The following is a 20,734-nucleotide window of genomic DNA, read 5'->3' as shown; positions in this document are numbered from 1 at the left end:
GTATAATTTGTAATTGATCTGATATTGGATTTTGCTCTGAATTATGGATAAGTCTACTATGTCATTCTTCAAAAAAGGACACCATAATATGTTGATGTGGCATGTTATTATTGGTCAATTTTTCCTTTATTTTAAAAAGCCAAAATGTATTATACATATATGTATAATTAAAAGGGGTATTTCTTTGTTAAGAATACATTAAAAATCATCCAGAAAATTAAATATATAATTAAAATTTAGAAAATCAAATATTCATCATTGTTGTTCTTGATTGTCATCATCATTCTTCATTTGTAATACCAACCCCAAAATCTTAGTCGGAACTCAATTAAAAAATCTGACCAACAACTCATCCAAAGATTAGATTTATATTGGGTTTTCAAATCTGCTTCTTTAATTGTATACAATTTTCGGCTTTAGGGTTCGATAACGATAATTTATGTAAAAACCAGGTTGTTTGTCTCTATCGTGCGATTATGGATTTATAAGCAATTAGGGTAGCGATAAGGGTGCGGATAGCGACGGCTATTCAACGCACAAAGGTCCGGCAGTGGCAGCTCAAGGTTCTGGCGAGTTTCAAGCAATTTCAGGTGTATTTTCGGTGCATTTTTGGAGTAGGTTTGGTGCGTTTTACCGGTGTCTTTCCTGGTGGTTTGTTCAATTTTTAGTGAAGCAATTTGGGGGTGTGTTTCTGGCGGCTTTCAGGAAAATTTACAAGGGTTTAGGCGCCTATTTTCATGCGACAACATTGGAATTCCGGCGTGGCAGTGAGTTCTTGGATAGTTTGGCGATGTTTTTGGATCGATTTTGGTCAATTTCAGGAAGAATGTTTGGGACTGGGTGGATGAATGAAGAACGTTGATGAAGAATACATTAAATGTTTGTGAATGAAGAACATTGATGAAGAACAGTGATGAAAACTTTTAATTTTGTGATTTTTTTTCTATATAATTGTGATTTTTAATTATAAGTATTATTATGATAAGTAATTAATATTATAAAAATAAATTTTCATAATATAATAAATTTATGTATTTAAAAGAATACATGATATAAATACAATTAAAAATAAATCAAAATAAAAATAAAAATACTAAATGCAATCCAATCAGATTTCGCCATGTCAGTATTTTATGGTGTTATTTTTAAAGAATGACATTGTAGAATTTTTACTGAATTATGTTCGATTTCCATATGATCATGTTTGCTTTCTAAATGATCTTTTGCTGCTTTTCACTTGAATACAATTTTATTGTTTTTTTACTCTGAGTTTTCAATAGTATCCATGTACAAAACATGTAAACGATTTTGCTTTAACTAGCCATAGTCTTTTTAAAGGAGCGTTTTGCCTTACCTTCCATTTCTGCATTAACTAAAAATATCAAAGAGCTCGATATAATGGCTAATTAAGGGAAATAATGAGATGACTAAAAGTAGCAATATCAAGGGGGTGGGGGCCATGGGGCTGACCGATGAGATCGGGCTACCTACATCCGATCCACACCACAATTGTATATTGATCAATGTCATTTTAGCTTGACTCTTCGGATGCCTTCGTTTCCTTAGGAATGGCTATTAGGCAATCGGAAGTCGTTCGTTATTGTTACCTCTACTCCTCCCTTGTTCCTTGTTCCTCGTTTCTCATTTTTCCCTATCTTCATTTTTCCCCTTCAAATTCTTTTGTTAGTTTTGTTAAGAGTGGAAAATAGAGGGGATAAGAAAAAATGTTTAAGCTTTATTTTGATCATTTGTTATGAATGATGAATAATCTCACTGACTCCGAATTGGATACATTTAAAATTTCTTCTGCCTATAGAAACAAGTTTACATGCTAATGTGGCACTTTCTCGACCTATTTTGTTGGTTATCATTCCTTACTATCACACATTTAAAAATTATATGCTTGTATAAGAATTGAAGTCGTAGTCTTTTATTATATGTTTGTATTCTTTTACTGTGTCATCAAAATTAAGTGCCTATTTCTATTTTGACAATATTATTTTTTTATTATTTTTTATAATTTGTCATATTTTTTCTATATTTTTTTTGTACTTTGACATTAATTTACAATAACTTCTTTCTCTAATTCTCAACCAGTTTTTCTTTCTCTAACCTCACATGCACATTTATATTCTCAATTATTAGGGCCTGTTTACATATACTGAACTGAGCTACATTGAACTGAACTGATTGGAGCTGAACTGAACTGAACTAAAATGAATAATGTGGGTTGGTAGCCAAGCTTGAGAATTTTATCCAATAAATGAACAGCTTTGTCCAACTGATGAGTATGGACGAATCCGTTAATGAGGGTATTAAAGGTGACAATATTAGGTTGATAACCAAGCTTAATAATGTTGGCGAGAACAGAAAACCCAAAATTAACAAATTCCAAACGACAGTAGCAATTAGCGAGGATGTTAAGGGAATAATCATCTGGACGAACACCTAACAAATGGAGGTGACTGTAAAGAGAAATGACAGTGGAGAAAGGGGGGTGGGGTTTAATCTTACAAATGGATGATAACAGTTGATTGAAATCGATAATATCAGGAAGAGGGCGAATCAATTTCATATGATCGAAAAGAAAAAGGGGAATATCAGCATTAGTAAACCCTAATTTAGATTGTTGTCTCACAAATTTGAGAAACAATTTAGGGTCATCCAAATGAAGATGAACAGAATGAGAAGCGTAATATCGGGAAGAAAATAGAAAAGATGGAAAGTAAAAAGGGGGGGAATTGCAATTAAAATTGAAAATGAAAAGAGGAGAGAGATGAAGAAGCTTACTTGAAGAAGATCCGCCATTAAAATGGAAAAGAGAAGAAATTTGAAGAGAATTTCTGATAAAAATACCAGATTTGCTCCTCATAATGCCAAATCAACAGCCAAGGAGGAAGATCACTGATACGCTGCTGCTGCTACTGCCTACTGTGTTTGAACTTTGAAGAGCGTACTCTGAGGATGGCAAGGTTGCCATCAAAAATCATAAAAAATGTGTGACTTTTTTTTTATTTTGAGACTTTTTTTTTATTTTTCTTTAAGTGATTTTTTTACCTTGATTTATTTTATTTCTATCACTCAGAAAAAAAGGTGAATGAAAAAAACGTATGCGTATAGTTGTAGACCACTAGACCTTGTAATTGTCATTGTTTGTACTCGTATAATCACTCTAAAACCATATACGGAGAATTGTACATATCATACTCCCTACCGTTCATAGCTTGAAAGAAAATAAATAAAACAAACTTTAAGGTGAAAGAACAAAAATAAAAATGTGTTATGAAAATATTGTGTGGATATCCATTATCCTTATATCATTCCGGAATATTCTAAATCTAGGGTTTTTTGTTATCTAAGCAAACCCTAATTGTATTCTATATATATATATACCCCTAATATATGGAATAATATACTTAGATTAATTCTCTCTCAATTATGTTTTCTTTTATTTTCACAACACGTTATCAGCACCAAAACTCTCTACATATAAATTAAATTTTGAGCTCTGCGGTAAACAATCATCGAGAAAGTTTTGTGTGAGCAAGTCAGCACAACAATTGAAGGGATAGATTTAAATTCCTTAATGTCTACTGCCAACATTAATATTTCTTGGGTTTTTGTTTTTGTAACATTATGATTAATTTTTTATCTAAGAGTTGGGCTCCAACCTTTCATGGCACTTTTGGTTATAATGCTATAAATTGGATTGTGTGTTTAATTACTTGTATTAAAATTTTAATGGCATTACAACTGATTTATTTATGTGGATTTTATACTTTGAAGCTAGTATTATATTTATCGAAATAGTGCGGCAAGGTTTCATGTCCCCTTCTCCAACAAGATGAACAAAGACCTTTCAATTTTAATTTGCTACATTGTTTTATTGTAGGTTCGGAGATTACACAATATTGAGATCGAGAAGTTGTAATTCGGCATGCTACAACAAAATATCAAAAGTATGAGTCGTGTGACAAGACCATCTTGAAACCAGGGAAGTTTCATCTGAACTTTAAAATTGGTAAAGTCACTTATAATCATATGTACCCCTGATTATGACTAATATTATTTTTATGTTGTCCTCTATGTGAGGGGTTAAGTTAGTGTATGAGATTAACTAGATAAAGTAAGTTGGTTTGACTAAAATTTTTCAGTATTGAAGAGAAATACTTCCATATGAATTTATTTATTTGTCACTAAAGTGCTAGTGATTTACATTATTACTACTAATAATATTTATTGTGTTCATTGCCTTGGTAAATCGTAATTGATTGTGGAACTCATTTTTCTTAGTTGATTAAGAATTGTTAGTTTTTGAATGATTGTACTTTCACCCTAATCTCTAGAGGTATTTACAATGGATTGTTAAGCTAGGTGTATTTGCTAAATTTATTGTTTCATATGGTATGTTCCATTTAAAGATAGAAAAACCTTGTCGATTTTTTGGTTACATATTGACGATATTATTCCTTGAAGATAATATCAAATTGGATAAACAATAAGAAATGAGATCCGTTATTAAGGGGACAATATATAACTAATTATGCATGGCTTACAATAAGTTTAGCTCTCGGGCAATGTTAATCTAATCAAAAGATTAGATATAATCTTGCCAAGAGATTAACAGATAAATTTATGGAGTATATTCTTACTTTAACGGACTACCATACGTCCATACCCCATTCTAGCTACAGATTTGTTGGTTTCATAATTAACATACAAGATAATATACTATGATTGTATTTCTTATAACAAGACTACATTATATTATTATCATAATGTTCCAGTTTGATTCTTTTTATTATTCTATCAATGATAAGATATTTTAATTAGTAGGTTTTAGCACAATATATAATACCTTTCATTCAATGCTATTAATTTTGATGAGTATCCTTATTACTCGTATTAGCTTAACTTTAATAGGGAATTTTGAACAGTTGATTTTAATATTCGATACTTTGATTTAGTATATTCATGAACTTAATATATGTATAATTGTTATGTATATCGTTTATTTTTCTTGTTAAAGGTCTAAATAAGACTCGTTATATCTCTATGCTTGATAGAAGAATTAAAAGGCTCAATTTTACAAAAGACCAGTAAGCAAAGTCGTACAAAGTTTGTTTTTATGTAATCTACATGCGGTAAAAATGTGGATTTTGAACTCCTGACCCATTTGTTAAATGTTTCCGTGAACATTTGTTATGCGGGGGTAGCATATTGTTTCAACTATTTATACATATAGGAGCTATGTTTATTCCCATTATGAAATACTTCTTGTAATATAAGAGTTTTCAACTACAAAGAATTAATTTCGCTAAAATGTTTTACATAAGGCATATGACTTGTAAAATTATGGTAATGTATATACTTAATTATGTGCTACATAAGTTTTATGTATGACATTGATATGTTGAATCATGTGAAATATCTTAAGTATGATTTTCCTCTGACATGACATGTTAGTAATCTTATAAGTGAAACCTATTATGAAACATATTGTCAGGATTTCTTGGATGAAACATTGATTGATGTGTAATAATATGATAGTATTTGCGCGCGTGAAGTTGGATTATAGAAATGATGAATAAATTGATGTGAAATACATATGGACTTGCAGTTCCATAAATTTATACAGGGTCATAAACCCTCAAAAATAATATGAAGATATCTACAAGTCATAATACTAATGTGATTTCACAATGTCATGACTCATGAGTATAAAGGCTGATCTAATTGGGCAAGAGCAGGAACAAACAAGAGTTATATAATACTAATTTACTTAACTTGATACATGACATTGTCAAAAGGTTTTATGGTTTAAAATGCATAAAGGGATTTTAAAGGTTGTTGAATAAATTTCAAACCCCCGTATGCAAGGATTAAAGGGAGATAATATTTATTTCATTATTATATGTAATCCTTGCACATAAATTATATGATATCAATGATAATCAGTCATGTATATATTAGCTTTAATATCAATGTCAATAATTTATTTAATATAAGCTACCACATAATATCACATATTTACAATGACACCATCCTGAAGATGGATATGAATAAGTGTCATTGACTATATGTCAGCTGTAAATGCTCCAATTAAAATTGATGTCCCAGAAGGACAACATCGGTTACTAATGAACTTAAAGCACGCCTGAAGCATAGTAGTCCAATAGATTTAAAATATAATAACCTTCGAAAAAAGGAAGGGAGCAACTATTGATAATGACAAGCTTGAGGAAGTGATAAATCCCATTACTAGGAAAAATCACTTATAGTAAACTTTATATATTCCATGATTATATGAAAGACTCCAGAAGAGTATGTATCAAGATTATAGTCAAAGCTCTAGTAGAGTATGAGTAATTACTTGATAAAGTATTAGTTGATTATCTTGCCAAATTGTCTTGCCAATTATATAAAGATACACATGTTGGTGTTCTAATATCACATCATATCCATGGCCATGCATAAAGTAAGCTTAATAAAGTGATCACTAGTGTTGGAAAACTGACCAAACTTAAAATTTAGAGAAGTGATTGGATGTGATAATTAAATTAGGTCATCCGGGTTTAATAATTACTCGCTATGGAAATCTGAAGTTTCATTTGATAATGTGCTGACGCTCTCTCAATGTTAAATATTATGAAATGAATTGAATGGCAAGACATAACATTGAGATTGAGCTATAGTTGAATTGTGATTCATAATAACTTGTATTGATGAAAATTTCAAGAGTTATTAGATTTTAATTTCTTATATAAAAGAGTAATGGGTGACCAGAAGTTCACCAAAAGAACTTATATATTATTGTCAACTATTAGGTGACCAGAAGCTCACCAAATACACTATTTAAGTTTTTAAAGATCCAGAAGATCACCACCTAGTAGAATTACAAACAAGTTATTTATCATTTATGTTTATAACAATTCTTTTGATTGGCGCTATTATATGTCAGCACATAAAAATTTGGAAAAGAAGGAAAAATGTACTGCACAACACATGTCTCCCCATAGACATTATTTTTCCAAAAAATATAATGAAAAGGGTAATAATAGATACACATGCAATGTAAAGTTCATGAAGAAATGATTTTTCATTGAAATTGTTCTCCAAAAGAGATATAACTTCTTTATTACAAATCTTTTGAGAAATAAATTTTGATTGTGATCCTCCTAATGAAGTGAATTTTATTAGTGCAAATTTGTCTACTAAGTTGGTATAGAATTAAACGCCCCTATAAATGAGATATTTTACCAACTTAGGGGGAGAAGAACGAATTAGCAAAAGTTGGAAAAATTATAAATTAAATAAATAATAACTATGATCCCTATAATGGTACTTTGAAAAATTATATGTCAACTTTTGTCTATATATTTTGCACATTTGTGATTTAATTTGTATTCAGTTATGACTCATGTTGCATAGCGTTGAAGATACATTTTGATCATATTAATAATGTGTATACATTGAGATAAATCTTGCCAATTATACTTGAATCACTACACCTGAAGTGTAGGTTGTATGATCGGTTCCAAAATAAATATATGTCTAATGGATATGATATACGACAAGATAGATAGTGCAGTTAACTCTAATAGTGTAATATATAGTATATAAATATCATGGTGTATAAATACCTGAAAAAGTGGTATAGATATCTAAATTTTTATTACAATAGATGACCTATGATATAAGAAAAATAATGATGGTACCAAATGAAAAATGTATTCAGATATCAATGTCAAAAATAGCATGCAAATTAAAATTGTACCATGAGAAATTACATGATGATACCGGTATATGGAACCGATAAATAATGCATATGCATGATAGAATGGACTAGTGAATAAGGGATCTGAATATATGTCCATTTTGATGTCGGCATTATGACAATGATCATAATTTTATCATGGACTAGAAGTCCAATGAAATATGGATTTTTAAGTCCACACTGTACAGTGTCTTGCAGTATTTCGAGTTTATGTATGTTCATATACATGCATGTGATAGTCATAGGTTAATGGATTATTCATTGCATATGTAGGAAGTTGTTACATGCATTACTCATTGTATATTTTGTTCAATATCTAATCATGGTTTCTATATATCTCATATTGCATGCACTAATTTAGATATAATTATTATGAGATGTGTGAATGTTCGCCCAAAATATAATAAGGCGTATTTACAACATTTATATGAACTTTCAAAGAGATATTTATATTTCAGTGGGCTCACAGTTGTGATGAAATTGTTAATGTCATTGATTTAATATCATGTAAGAAAAGTTCCTAAAGAACTTATATGCAATGTACGTATTTATAGCCCTAAAAATTTAATATTCAGAATATTGTAATTATTATCAAACTCTTAGTCAATGTGACTACATCATTGATATCTCAACCTGAAGATTGAGCATATAAAAGTTAGTGAGAATTACTATTTATATCTGTAAGAGAACTATCATGTCAATTATGAAATGTCTAAAGAATATTAATGGAATACTTATGCTTGAGGATGTTTTCTTATGGTCCAGAAGAACTATGATCAATGTATATAATTACATGCGTTATATTATAATTCATATGAGATTGAAGAACGACATTAGTAATATCAAGTTTTGTCATCAAATTATTATTAATGAATGTTTGATCAAATAATAATCATCAATTTCTATTATTCACGACTTCCAAAAGATGTTGTAACCGTATAAGTTTAACTTTTAAATCAACTATTAAACAAAGATTTGAAATAATGATATTAGAGAAAAACACATGTATATATGATGAAATAAAGACACTTCACATGTTCACATGAAGACTTGAAGATTTGAAGATGTAATTTGAGTTTGGGAGGATTGAAGATCAACGAATGTTATTTTACCACATATGAGAAGATATTCAACTATATTGGATTCATTGGTGCGGGACTAGAAGATCTCAAGTTATGTTACTTATGTATTCATCAGGGGGTGAAAATACGCGATGCACTCTTTTTCCCTTGACCATGGTTTTGTCCCACATTGGGTTTTCCTGGTAAGGTTTTTAATGAGGCAACATTTTGAGCGTATTACGAAGAATGTTGTACTCTTTTTCCTTAATTAGGTTTTTATCCCATAGGGTTTTTCCTATTAAGGTTTTAACGAGGCACAATCTTCGATAATGGACATCCAAGGGGGAGTGTTATGAAAATATTGTGTGGATATCCATTATCCTTATATCATTCCGGAATATTCTAAATCTAGGGTTTTTTGTTATCTAAGCAAACCCTAATTGTATTCTATATATATATACCCCTAATATATGGAATAATATACTTAGATTAATTCTCTCTCAATTATGTTTTCCTTTATTTTCACAACAAAATGATCTCTTATTGCTTTTCTTTTAATACAACTTTCTTAATTTTTCAAATTTTCAATAAAATATTGTTTTAAAAAAAAATAATTAATAATATCCATGTACAATACGTAAGCACCTTTTCTTCAACCAACGATATCCTTTCTTAAAGGAACTCTTAACCTTACCTTCCATATCATATATCTTATATTTAGCCATTCTTCTTTTCCTCTTTTGTTCAGGATTATTATACCATGCCTTAACTGAAAACATAAAAGAGCTTGATGACTTTGTATTTAAGGATGATTTACGTTTCGATCTACGAACAAGGCCTTTTCGAGGGGCTGACCCTCGAGATCTGGCTACGTACATTTGATCCACAGCTGTATATTGATCAATGCCATTAAACTCGACTCTCCGGTTGCCTTCATATCCATAGGAATGGCTATAAGGCGACCGGAAGTCGTGCATTATTGCCACCTCTCCTCCCTTGTTCCCCGTTTCTCTCCTTTTTTTTTCCCTTTTAAATTCTTTCGTTTGATGTGAGGAGGGGAGAAGAAAAATGATTTAGCTAGGATTAATATTAAGAGGATTAATGACGATATGTTTTGTTCATTTGTTGTGAAAGATTAATATGATATGGATTTACTTATATTTAGAAGTTACCTTAATATCAGGGACAGATTGCTTTGGAAATGTTAGCCTATATCATTACATAATTCGGTCATTAAACACAAGAAAATACCTTTTCATACTATATATTATGTTTAAGATAACCAGTTAATTTAATTTTAATTTAGATTTAATTTTATTTCATCTGATAATTTACAGGAATAGCTTTATTACCTCCTGTAAATGATGATGTACTAGTAATTTTTTGATTCTGCAGCTGTTACAACCATATGACAATGGAGACTATTTCAATTGTAAACTAATTATAAATTTGTAATACGTTGGATAAAGATGAATAAGTTAATACTATATGCACGGACATGTACTGTTGCTTCACTGCTTGTACCATGACTACAAGTCCAGATCGAGTCCCTGGGTGAGCTACTCACCCCCCGGACCAGTCCCTAGCTCCTGTCGCCTTCTCTTTCCCTATACTATAGTATGCCTGGGGTAGCATCACTCCAACTCCAATCATACGAAAAAAAAAAAAAAAAAAAAGAGAGAGAAAAGTATAATGTGTTTGTGTTAACAAAAATTAAAAAGAACATTTTACTTGAATCAGAGCCCAATTAAACTCAAGAGTTATATATACAATATGTTGACAGTGTAGCATAGTATATATACAAAGTGCAAGTCGACACCTTCTTGAAGTCAGCATCTGACCAAATTCTTGAAAGCTAGATGTATATACAATTCATTACTCAGGGAATAGGAGACGTAGAACTGTGGTGTTATAAGTCTAGGACAATTTGGGATGCCCGGCTTCAATTTCAGAATGCTTCTCAAAACTAAGATCTTTCTTCCTCGACATCTTTGTGTCACCAAGGTGTGAAGCCTGCAACCAAAGATAGAAGAAAATAAAACAGCACAACAAAAACCATATGTTATCACGAATTGCAAAATCACGAGTGATAAACCATTGCTCTCTCTCAGAGGCGTGTCTATGAGTGTGAGAGCAATTGTGTGCATATACATTAAAAGAAAACTTTGCAGCCATTAGATTAAGAGTAATTGAGAAAGACAAACTATAAAGGTGACTGAGGGACATAATGAACAGAAGAAAAAACTTATATGAGAATCAAAAAACTTATCTTCACCTTGTAGCCTGACTTTGATCCATAATTGGCATTCCAGTCAGAGCTTTAAACAGAGATTCATTCGATTTAGTCGATGCACTTACAATATGGGATTTCCACTCTATTTTGACATTTTTGTCTTCGACGTCAACAGGTTGAGAGTGGCTGCGGATATGGTGGAATAGATGGACGAGAACAACCGCATCAAGAGCAGCATACTCCAGCTGCAGAATGTCCATATAAGAAGTGGTGACAAGGTGTGACAAAAGAAAAATGATCAAACAGAAATGTTACTAACTTGTTGCTGACTCAACGGCCTTAGTTCCCAGTTGCTGTTCCTTCTCGTTTTGTTTAGACCAGTTCCCAGTATTTTCTACATCGAACATTAGCGGTATTTTTTTTATCAGTGTAAGCCATAAACAGCTCAACAGGGTAAAAAGGAAAAGGCACCAGAAGATCATAATGAATTACCTTCACAAGGCCAGACAACCCACCACAAGGCTCATTAAACACTTTCTGGATGTCCAGAAGCATTTCATAACGCTTGAAGCAGTCCAACTTTTGGTAAGAATGAGCCAACTGATGCATATCACATTGAAAATTATAGCCTAGATATAGCACAAATGGGAGCAATGTCATTAAATGCCATAATCTGGTAATCACAACATAAAATTGACATAGACAGAACAGGTAGTCGTTCTGGTGCTACATAAACACTTCAACAAAAGGTAGAAAATGAAGAAGAAAACAAGGAAACCAATTACGATGATATACATACCAAGCTTCAGAATTCTTGGAGATTGCAGAATACGAATCAAGCAATTGTTCAAAACTTCAGGAGCATCATCGTATAGCTTAATTAAATCAAAAATGAAAGCAACCTTTTCGGAAGCAATTTGCATGATAGAAACCTGTCAACCAAGGGAACGATGAACAGGCAACATCAGGAAAGATAAAAGAAAGGGTCCAGCTTCATAAAACAAAGCTTCAAGTCCAGTAAAACAGGAATATTCAGCAAACTAATGAAAGAGGCTAAAATACAGTCTCCAAGCCCATAAACATATGAGCTCAAAACCACTAAATCAATAAGCTCCAAGCTCCAATGGACACCAAGAAAAGTCTCAAATCAGCCATCAATTAAACCCAGGATCATTTTAAGATGCATTAGTTTCGTCAATACAGTACAAGCTTACAGCTGCTACAGCAATATGTGAATATATTTCATCATCAGATAATCTCTTAGCACCTTTATTTTTACTAGAAATTGCAGCCTTTGGCTTCAACATTTCACAAAACCTTCTTTTTTTACAATTTGATAGCAAAGTGCACCTTAAAGGAAATGAAGCACTATGAACATAGTGAAACCATATGAGAAGTTTGTAATGACTGTACCTTGTTGCCTTTGCTACCTTTCACATAGTTAGGCTTCCATTCACAATCCACACCAACAACTTTACACCCTTCAATATAAGAAGTCGCTTTTTGCAGACTATCAGCCTCATCAACCCAAATAATGTCATCTATGAACAATTCGTGCAAATGCAGATAATGACTCTGAAGAGGATGGACCTCAGGTTCTGCAACCACCAAAAAAAATATAGGATAACATTCATGTCTTTCTGGGCCGACAGCCCTACATATGGACCTATCTTAATTTTGCGTGCTTTGTTTGATGAACAAGAAAATTAATTACATTATCAACAGCAAGTGTCACCATCTTATCTTGCACAACAGATCATCAAATATATTTTCAGCTACAAGCAAACATGTGAAATTGTAAGGAAAAAGGTTCTAAAATACATTAAATATGGAACCTTGATGCTTCAGATATTAGGACAAACAATTAGTTAATATCAATAGCAGAATACACCAAGACCAACACGAAAGGATGAAACCAGGTATTCAACTGATAAAAGTATAAGACACTAATCATTAATACAATACAGTCAAAGACCACCAGTCACAATATAGTCAAAGGTCTAAAGCCTAAACGGCCCAAAGGTCAAGATAATTATCCAGATTTTGAAACAAGACCCAAATATGCTGGGTAAAAGAAATCAGTTTATCTTTTTTCAGATAAATTTGTTCTGCTATTATTTTTGTGGATAGCTCTGGCCCCCTGATAATTCAAAATAAGTGAAATCTGTTAATAAGATTTTTTAAAAAAAATAAATTTATTATTCCCTCCCCTGATTGCTGATCTTCAAGAAATTTGATAATCAGCTATAACTGTGTGACGTGTGTCTGGCAAGGAAAAATGAAGGTCAAGCAAAAGGACCAAAATTTTACCTTTAGCTTTCACGAATCCTTCCAGTGAGTAACGTTCACATAATTCATCAACCTTCTCAGAGTAGCCAGCCTCCATCGCCAAATAAACCTTTTTGATGTATAAGAAAGGTGTTAGGTCCTAGTTAGTAGAAAAGTATGCATTCAAGCAGTTAGTGAAACACCAGCTTTCCTTAGTAAGCATAATAGGTGGCAAGAGTATCTATTCAGTAGTCATAGAGAGATTTGTTTTCTAATATTGTCAGTTTTTCTAAGAGATTGCAGCAAAAAGTTATATTGGAATAAAGAAAGAGACATAACAAGTAAGCCAGAGCAATCTAGAATCAAGTAGCCATTAGCCAATAAGCAACTCAATATATATAAAATATAAACAAATCCTCAAATTACTGGATGGATAAAAGATAAATTATTCATCCAGTTTAAAGCCTCGTGCAAAGGAAGCAGCTTACATCACACTAGGGGATGAACGGATTAAACGAGAAATTAACAATTTTGGCCTCATTGGTTGGGTAATGAAAACATAAGAATGAATCCAAAGCTGCCAAACCCCTTGATAAGCCATTACTACCTCCGTTTCGCATGGATGTACTGTTTTGACCTTTTTACTTTCCAACACACCACTTTGACCATTAATTCAAGTACAGTAATTAATTAAAAATATTATACTATATTATGAAAATATAAATTGAGCATTCCAAAAATATTTAATAGCACAAGACATGAAAAAAGATCATCTATTGTGAAATAGAGGTAGAATTAAGCAAGTTAAGTTCTTAATCAGAAATAGACCAGCTATTTAAGTGGTTTTGAAAAATTCAAACTAAGTGCTCTGAAAGAAGCTGTTGTTAGAATCTACATGTGTTGTTAGAAGCTGTTGGAATCACAGGAATGTATTTATTAGGTTTGGGCTCAAACTAATTTCCAAAAAACCCGCTCACCAGATATTCAAGAAGCTGTCTATCATTCTTTGTCCTCTCTTCTGCAACATCCCAGCATCCTTTTTCAGCTAAAGTCTTCAATGAGCTACAATTCAATAATATTATTTTCATTCATGATTCAAATTAATTTTATTTTTTAAAAAAAAAAAGTGTTAGCTTATGAGAAACATTTATGCAGGAAAATTCACCTTTCTTTACATTTATGGTAAACATCTGGAAATTCCTCTTGTAAATTGTTCCTCTTTATAATCCCATATGCAGGTTTTAGCATATTCATCTTAACGTATTCCTGAACAAGAATACATAACATTGACTTACCCACATATGATGCCCACTTCTCTGCTGCTCTAAAGTCTTTGTTCTCCAATATTTTAATTAGGAGAGATTCTCCTGAGTGACGAATATCAAATTGTTCCAACAAAGAGACAGCAGTCATATACGACTGAGATTCTATGTGTTGATGAATATAATTCTCCATGAAAGCTTCAGCTTTGTCATAAGTACAGTTCTTTGCAGCGGAATTGTGTATAGCTTTTTCAACATTCACCAACTTCAAATCAACAGCTTCAATTAGCTTTAGAAGTATTCTTTCATCATGGATGACAACGCCTTGGACAACATCGAGAAATAACTGTGCAGCAAGATCTTGTGCTTCTAGCAAGTCAGCGGGATTGGTATTGGATTTCAGGAATTTACGAAGAGCAGATACAATCAAGTGACTGAAGCCATCAGCATATGATTCGAATACTGGAAGCACATATAGGCAACGGACAATAAAGACAGCTGGTCCAGGGTGAGGGGCGTTTATGAGGGCTAAATTGACTTGTTGTTGCAGAGCACGGAATTTTTTGGTTGCTTTAGACTTCCCTATAACACCAAAATATAAAAGTATGTAAGTCAACTCTTCCTCTGTTTGCCTTCTTTGGCAAAGGAGGCTATTTAAAAAATTAAATAAAGTAGGACATGACTGCTCTACTTGCAATGCCTAGTTGCTTAACCTCATTAACATCAATTTTTATCAGCCAAGCCTGAATCAGTGTTCCTTTAATGATAAACACAACTGTCGACTAATAAAATTTGTAAACAAGCAAGAGAACTGCATGACTAATGACTATGCACTACACTGTAAGCTACCAGGAGGGGGGGGGGGGGGGAATTAATTACATCCAGAATTTCAGATGCCCATAACATTAAGTACTCGAAACAACTCAGTAAGACAGGAAAAGGCAAGAGTCCAAAAGACAATGGTTAATTCACAAAAAAAAAAAACATTTAAAGAACATGAGAAATAATCATGATTAACAACCACTTAATAATATTTTACAGCAGAGTAGTACTACCGTAGATATATGATTCTTTTAATAAAAAAAGAAATACAACGGGTGAAACGCATGACAAATCAGAAAATGCATGCAGGCTCAGAGCCCCCGATTGCTCATCTTGCTTCACATCATCATGCTCCACAACTCTTTCTTCAAAGCCCATGATACAATGACTGAAGATCCTACACAGCACAAAGAGTTTCCAATTCGAATGAACATGATTAAAATTAAAATTATAAGTTTACACAAGACATAAGGTAGCCATCTTTGATTTAAACTATGAGATCTAGCACAAAATTTTCATGAAACTAGCCAGACATCTCATGGCACATCAGAAGAAAATATTAGACCAAGATATAAATTTCAAAATTTTGAGTCACTTAGCATCAAGGCAAGAGGACCAGAGTCTCTTATCAAGACAAAAAAATAAAAATAAATAATAAATAAATAAATAAATTAGAGAACAGAGCCGCCACCAGACTGCCAGAAGTCAATATAGTATATCTACCAAAGGTTCAAGATTCAAAAGAATAGAAATGGTAAGGAATATACCAGCAAAGGAAAGCAAAACATCTCTAATTTTATTCACGTAATTGAATAAGGAGTCTCACAAATTGATGCTGCTTTCTTGTGGATCCTAAAATTAACTCTCTTTTTTTTCTTTCATAATATGACAAAATAGTTGCATCTTCTATTTAGCTATCCCTTTAAAATTTGATACTGAACAATCTGATTTGCTCAGTAACCACTTACAGGATTAAACAACATATCTGACTTTGATCCTACAACAATAATGTCATTTTCCAAGTATGCCAACCGTAGACAGTCTTGGTCACTTTAATCAGAGATACCACATTCTACATTAGACAGTCTTGCATGGTGCACCGAGGAGAATAGGAACTCATTTTGACATCAGAGAAATTCAGATAAAAAGCAGGAGCTGAAAGCACTATCAAAGTTTCATGACCACAACAGCAAATACAAAAGAATGATTAAAGACCAATATAAGAACTCCGGAAAGATGAGGCATACTTGAAGCTTGTGTGAGAGTGATTTGACAACATTTAACTCTAAATTTGGAAAATGATACTGTTTGTATAGGAATGTGAGTGCAAAAATCTGTCACCATGTTATCCTATTGGAGAAAATACTTGGGCAATAGAAAATCAGAAATCCAGTACTTTGCGATGTGAAGTCAGGAATTTGCTAGAGTGATAGGTATTCAAGTACCTACTAGTCAAGATGAATTCAATTTCAAATTTAACTAGCCAGCATAACTAGATCAGGCATCCCAAAATGGAGAGACCCTTACTTTATCACTAATTCATCTGATGCTTGAACCAGAACATCAAAATAGCAGACAGACAAAGAAACAAACATGTGTAGTCACTCCTTTGTTTTATTCCAGAAGATTTTTGGCACAGGAAAGATACTTAATCAGCTTGTCAAAGACAATACTAACGTTTCATTGATGGACTGTGTTTCAGAAAAATATGTTCTATCTAGACTTCCTTCGTTAAGGAAAATTTGTAACAATTCCTGTAGATGAAAGATAATTTGCATTGAGAGGTAGGCCAAAGCTACAAGCACAATGATCTCTATAAGACTATAACCTAAACAGCTACCATTAATCTATACCGAGCCTCTAAAAAATTAGCAAAGAAATCGTGTTAGAGTTCTCCTTAAGAGTGAAACCTTGTTAAGAAAAAGCACATACACAAACGCTCCTGAAAACAACATAATAACTATTTACATTCATAGTCCTTCACAACTATTTTTTTTTATAAGGCGTCCGGATTGAAATATCATTATCATCTGTCACATAAACTACATAGGTTATCAAAGGTAACAAATATAAAACCTACTCTGAAAATTGGTGTTTATTGTACACAATATAAAAAACTCATGTCCAACCAATTCACTCTTTGTTCAAGAAACTAGTCATCCAGCCATCGGCTATAAATAGTCAATAGACGCTGGTGCAACCATTTAATAGAAGACAAAGCAAAACATCACCTTAAATCACTTGTACAAGATAGAAAATTATATTTTCAACCAGAATTTAGCCTTCAACACTCTCTTATATACTAAAAATTGGCTCTGAATCAAAAGATAGATTACAACTTTGAAACCCAAAAGTCCAAAACTATCATTAAAAGAGCTTGCATGAAAAGATCCACTTCTAATAATGAACAAAAAGGCCGCAATAAGTCAACACCTAAAAAAAAATGAAATTGCATGAAAATCACACCAATTTGGTAGCTCTCTATACTATAAAAGTTAAATCAATCATTTTTTCATCTTATGCTACATTCAAAGATTCAATTTTTATTTACTTAATAAAATCAAGATGCTAATACAATTTCTGAGACCCGCAAATTAATACAAGTATTAAATAACAGCCAAATTTCATAGAAATATCAAAATACAAGAACAAATAGGACAATTTGCAAATTATACAATGTGGGTATGATAAAAAGAGAATCAAAGAGTAGTACTTCAACCAAATAATTGTAGAAAAAGCAAGAAACACAAAGTGGGTATGAAAGCAATCATCAAAATAGCACAAGATTGTGAATAACCAAACCTGAAAATTTGCTGAAACAGAGAAAAAATAGTGTCTTTTCTTTTCTTCAGTAATTTAGAAATAGAGAAAAGAAGTACAAAAAAATGGGATTTTTGGTTTGATAATATAGTAGAAGGCCCTTTTGCCAACTAACCTTAATTTTCTGTACCTCCTTTTTGATGGGATTTGATGGGGACTTTGGGTGGTTTTTGGATAAGAAAAAACCCTAAAAAATCATTAAAGAATAGGAGTACAACATTGAAATTTGTCCGAAATGCGGCGGTGTTGTAGACCCACCGGGGAACGGGATCTTTCCATCTTAGGCAATTTTGATTTTTTTTTTTTTTTTTTAACGCACATAAAATTTGATTATTCGAGATAATATTATGACTAATATTTCATCTTTGGTACGAAGTAAAAAATTGGCTATCATTAAAAATGAATTAGTTATTTGGCCGAATTTCAGTGGTCAAGTCGTTAGATGCACATAATTTGAGTGGTTTTATAATTACAAATTGTTATTTAAATATATATTTTGAGAGCACAAATTGGTTTAGTGTTATGAGGCACAATTTTTTTTAGGGGTTTTGTTGGAGTGGGTCATTGGCTCATTGCATCCACTTGCATGTACATGTATTTACTAGCTTTACTACCCACGATAACAATTTAGGCTCCTTGTAAATTAGCACACTTTACTTTTTGCCAATGAATGAACCAAATTTTACTTAAATTTGTTATCTAAGTGCATTATCTAACGTATTAACTATTAAGCCATCAAATGACAATCAAAAAAGATGTAATGTATGGCGTGTAACACAAATCCCTTCCGTTATTTCTATAAGATTGTTTCATATACTACCTCCGTTACATATTATTTGCAACGATTGGAAATTTTTCCTCTCTATTTTATGTCAAATTGTTGCAAATAATATGTAACGGAGATAGTGCTAAAAACGAATGTCTTTAAGAAATTGCTCCATATCTTTAATTTAAAATTTTCCTCCCATGCAACTTCATTTGATGTCTCTTTCTATCTTGCTATCAACAATTATGTCCACTTATGTACACTTACTTCTTATAGTTTTAAGAATAGAGGGAGTAACTAAAGGTTTGTTCACTTCAACTTAATTTCATTTCGGTTCGACTTCAATCAATTTAGTTCAGCTCTTAATTTCCTTCTCTTATAAAATATTCATTTCAGCTCAGTTCATTTCCAATCAATTCAATTCAGTTCAGTTCAGCTCAGCTCCAATCAGTTTAATTCAATTGAGCTCAGTTCAGTAAATGTGAACAGACCCTATAACTAGTAAGTAATAACACAATAGAATTGCTAAAATAATGCACACAAAGCCCAAAAGATGCCAACACTACATAATGACTAGAAATGGTAGGTGATACGAAAATATAAGTTAAGATTTGGAGGCTCAAATTGCATGGTGCATGATGTGTAATGCATATAGAAAAGTTGACACTTGGGGTATATAAGGTCCCATTAGATTTCATCATGCAATTTATACCATCATATTTTTTTGTCATTTGTTACCAATAACATTTCTTACAAAAGTTCTAGTACAAAATTGACATGAACACATGATGTATGTGTCTACTTTTGTTTTTTGTTTCCTTTTGCGTGCTTGTCTATGTCCCAAACCCAATTAAATTATTGGTTTATTGAGCAAAAAAAGCAGTGTTTTTTCTTTGTTCAAATAAGCATCAAGTCCAAAACAAGATGCACAGATTAATAGATACTCCATAGTAACAAGTGAATTATATTTTCTTGTTTTCTTGGGACACTTATATTGACATAAGGTATTAATCTTTTTATTTTACCTCTTACATGAACTTGGTTATGAACAATTTCATTGTGTATTTTCTCTTTAAAAGAGCGTCAATTAAATGGTTTCCCATAGATAATTTTCCCGTCCAATCCCTTGCCTATATGAATAGTTAGTATTGGGAATTTTTCCCATAGATAACTTTCCTTTCTGATCCCTTATCTATAGTACCTAGAATTGAGAATTGAGATGGGAAATAATTGTTATGTTTAATCTATGCTTAACTATATATTATTATGATCATATATATTCTTTTATACACACACATGAAGTTTGATTGATTCCTCTTAATTTTTACATCTACTAATCGTCGAAGTGAAAAAATTAACAATATTTTTGAAAAATATGATCCATCCGACGTAGAAAATTTAATAAGTTAATGAGCTAAAGTGTAATTAGTAGAGCAGTTGACATGATTATGGTAGCTGTTGAGTGATTGACATTTTTAAAGTGTCCATGTGCCTATCATGATCATGAATTACTTTGACGCAACTTCAAGGTACATGCCATAATTATGAACAATTTGATTGAAATTTTAAGAAAGATACAAATAAATAAAGTACTTGTATTAGCTAGACGTCGGTTAGAAGTGATAAGTAATCTTTTGATATCTTTATAAACTGGTTTAGACAATGATATGAGTTTAGAACCAAAAAATAATCAGAACGGTTAGTGGGGGTAAAACTTGATTCTTA

General features: G+C 32.0%; 2 protein-coding genes across 4 annotated transcripts; both read right to left on the bottom strand.

Annotated features, from left to right (window-relative positions):
* Window positions 1-8,394: 8,394 nt before the first annotated feature.
* On the bottom strand, window positions 8,395-9,815 carry LOC110708961. The gene is made up of 2 exons (XM_021887190.1): window positions 9,484-9,815; window positions 8,395-8,410 (listed from the first exon to the last, which is right to left on the bottom strand). Exons 1-2 carry the CDS (start codon window positions 9,813-9,815, stop codon window positions 8,395-8,397), a joined length of 348 nt encoding a protein of 115 aa, XP_021742882.1.
* A 703-nt stretch (window positions 9,816-10,518) lies between these two features.
* LOC110708747 lies at window positions 10,519-18,753 on the bottom strand. Of its 3 annotated transcripts, none has more exons than XM_021886964.1 (11): window positions 18,226-18,753; window positions 15,657-15,820; window positions 14,505-15,183; window positions 14,317-14,401; window positions 13,382-13,469; window positions 12,485-12,669; window positions 11,871-12,003; window positions 11,564-11,700; window positions 11,391-11,465; window positions 11,197-11,316; window positions 10,519-10,851 (listed from the first exon to the last, which is right to left on the bottom strand). In XM_021886964.1, exons 2-11 carry the CDS (start codon window positions 15,799-15,801, stop codon window positions 10,756-10,758), a joined length of 1,743 nt encoding a protein of 580 aa, XP_021742656.1. In that variant the 5' UTR covers window positions 15,802-15,820; window positions 18,226-18,753; the 3' UTR covers window positions 10,519-10,755. The 3 variants fall into 3 exon arrangements, with proteins under 3 accessions (XP_021742656.1, XP_021742655.1, XP_021742654.1); XM_021886963.1 differs by having other exon boundaries at window positions 11,114-11,316; window positions 18,359-18,752; XM_021886962.1 differs by having other exon boundaries at window positions 11,114-11,316; window positions 18,226-18,748.
* Window positions 18,754-20,734: the final 1,981 nt, after the last annotated feature.

The sequence above is a fragment of the Chenopodium quinoa genome, unplaced genomic scaffold, assembly GCF_001683475.1.
Source record: "Chenopodium quinoa cultivar QQ74 unplaced genomic scaffold, ASM168347v1, whole genome shotgun sequence".
NCBI lineage: Eukaryota > Viridiplantae > Streptophyta > Magnoliopsida > Caryophyllales > Amaranthaceae > Chenopodium > Chenopodium quinoa.
The sequence above is the reverse complement of the archived record's forward strand: the minus strand, read 5'-3'. Positions and strand labels throughout refer to the sequence as shown.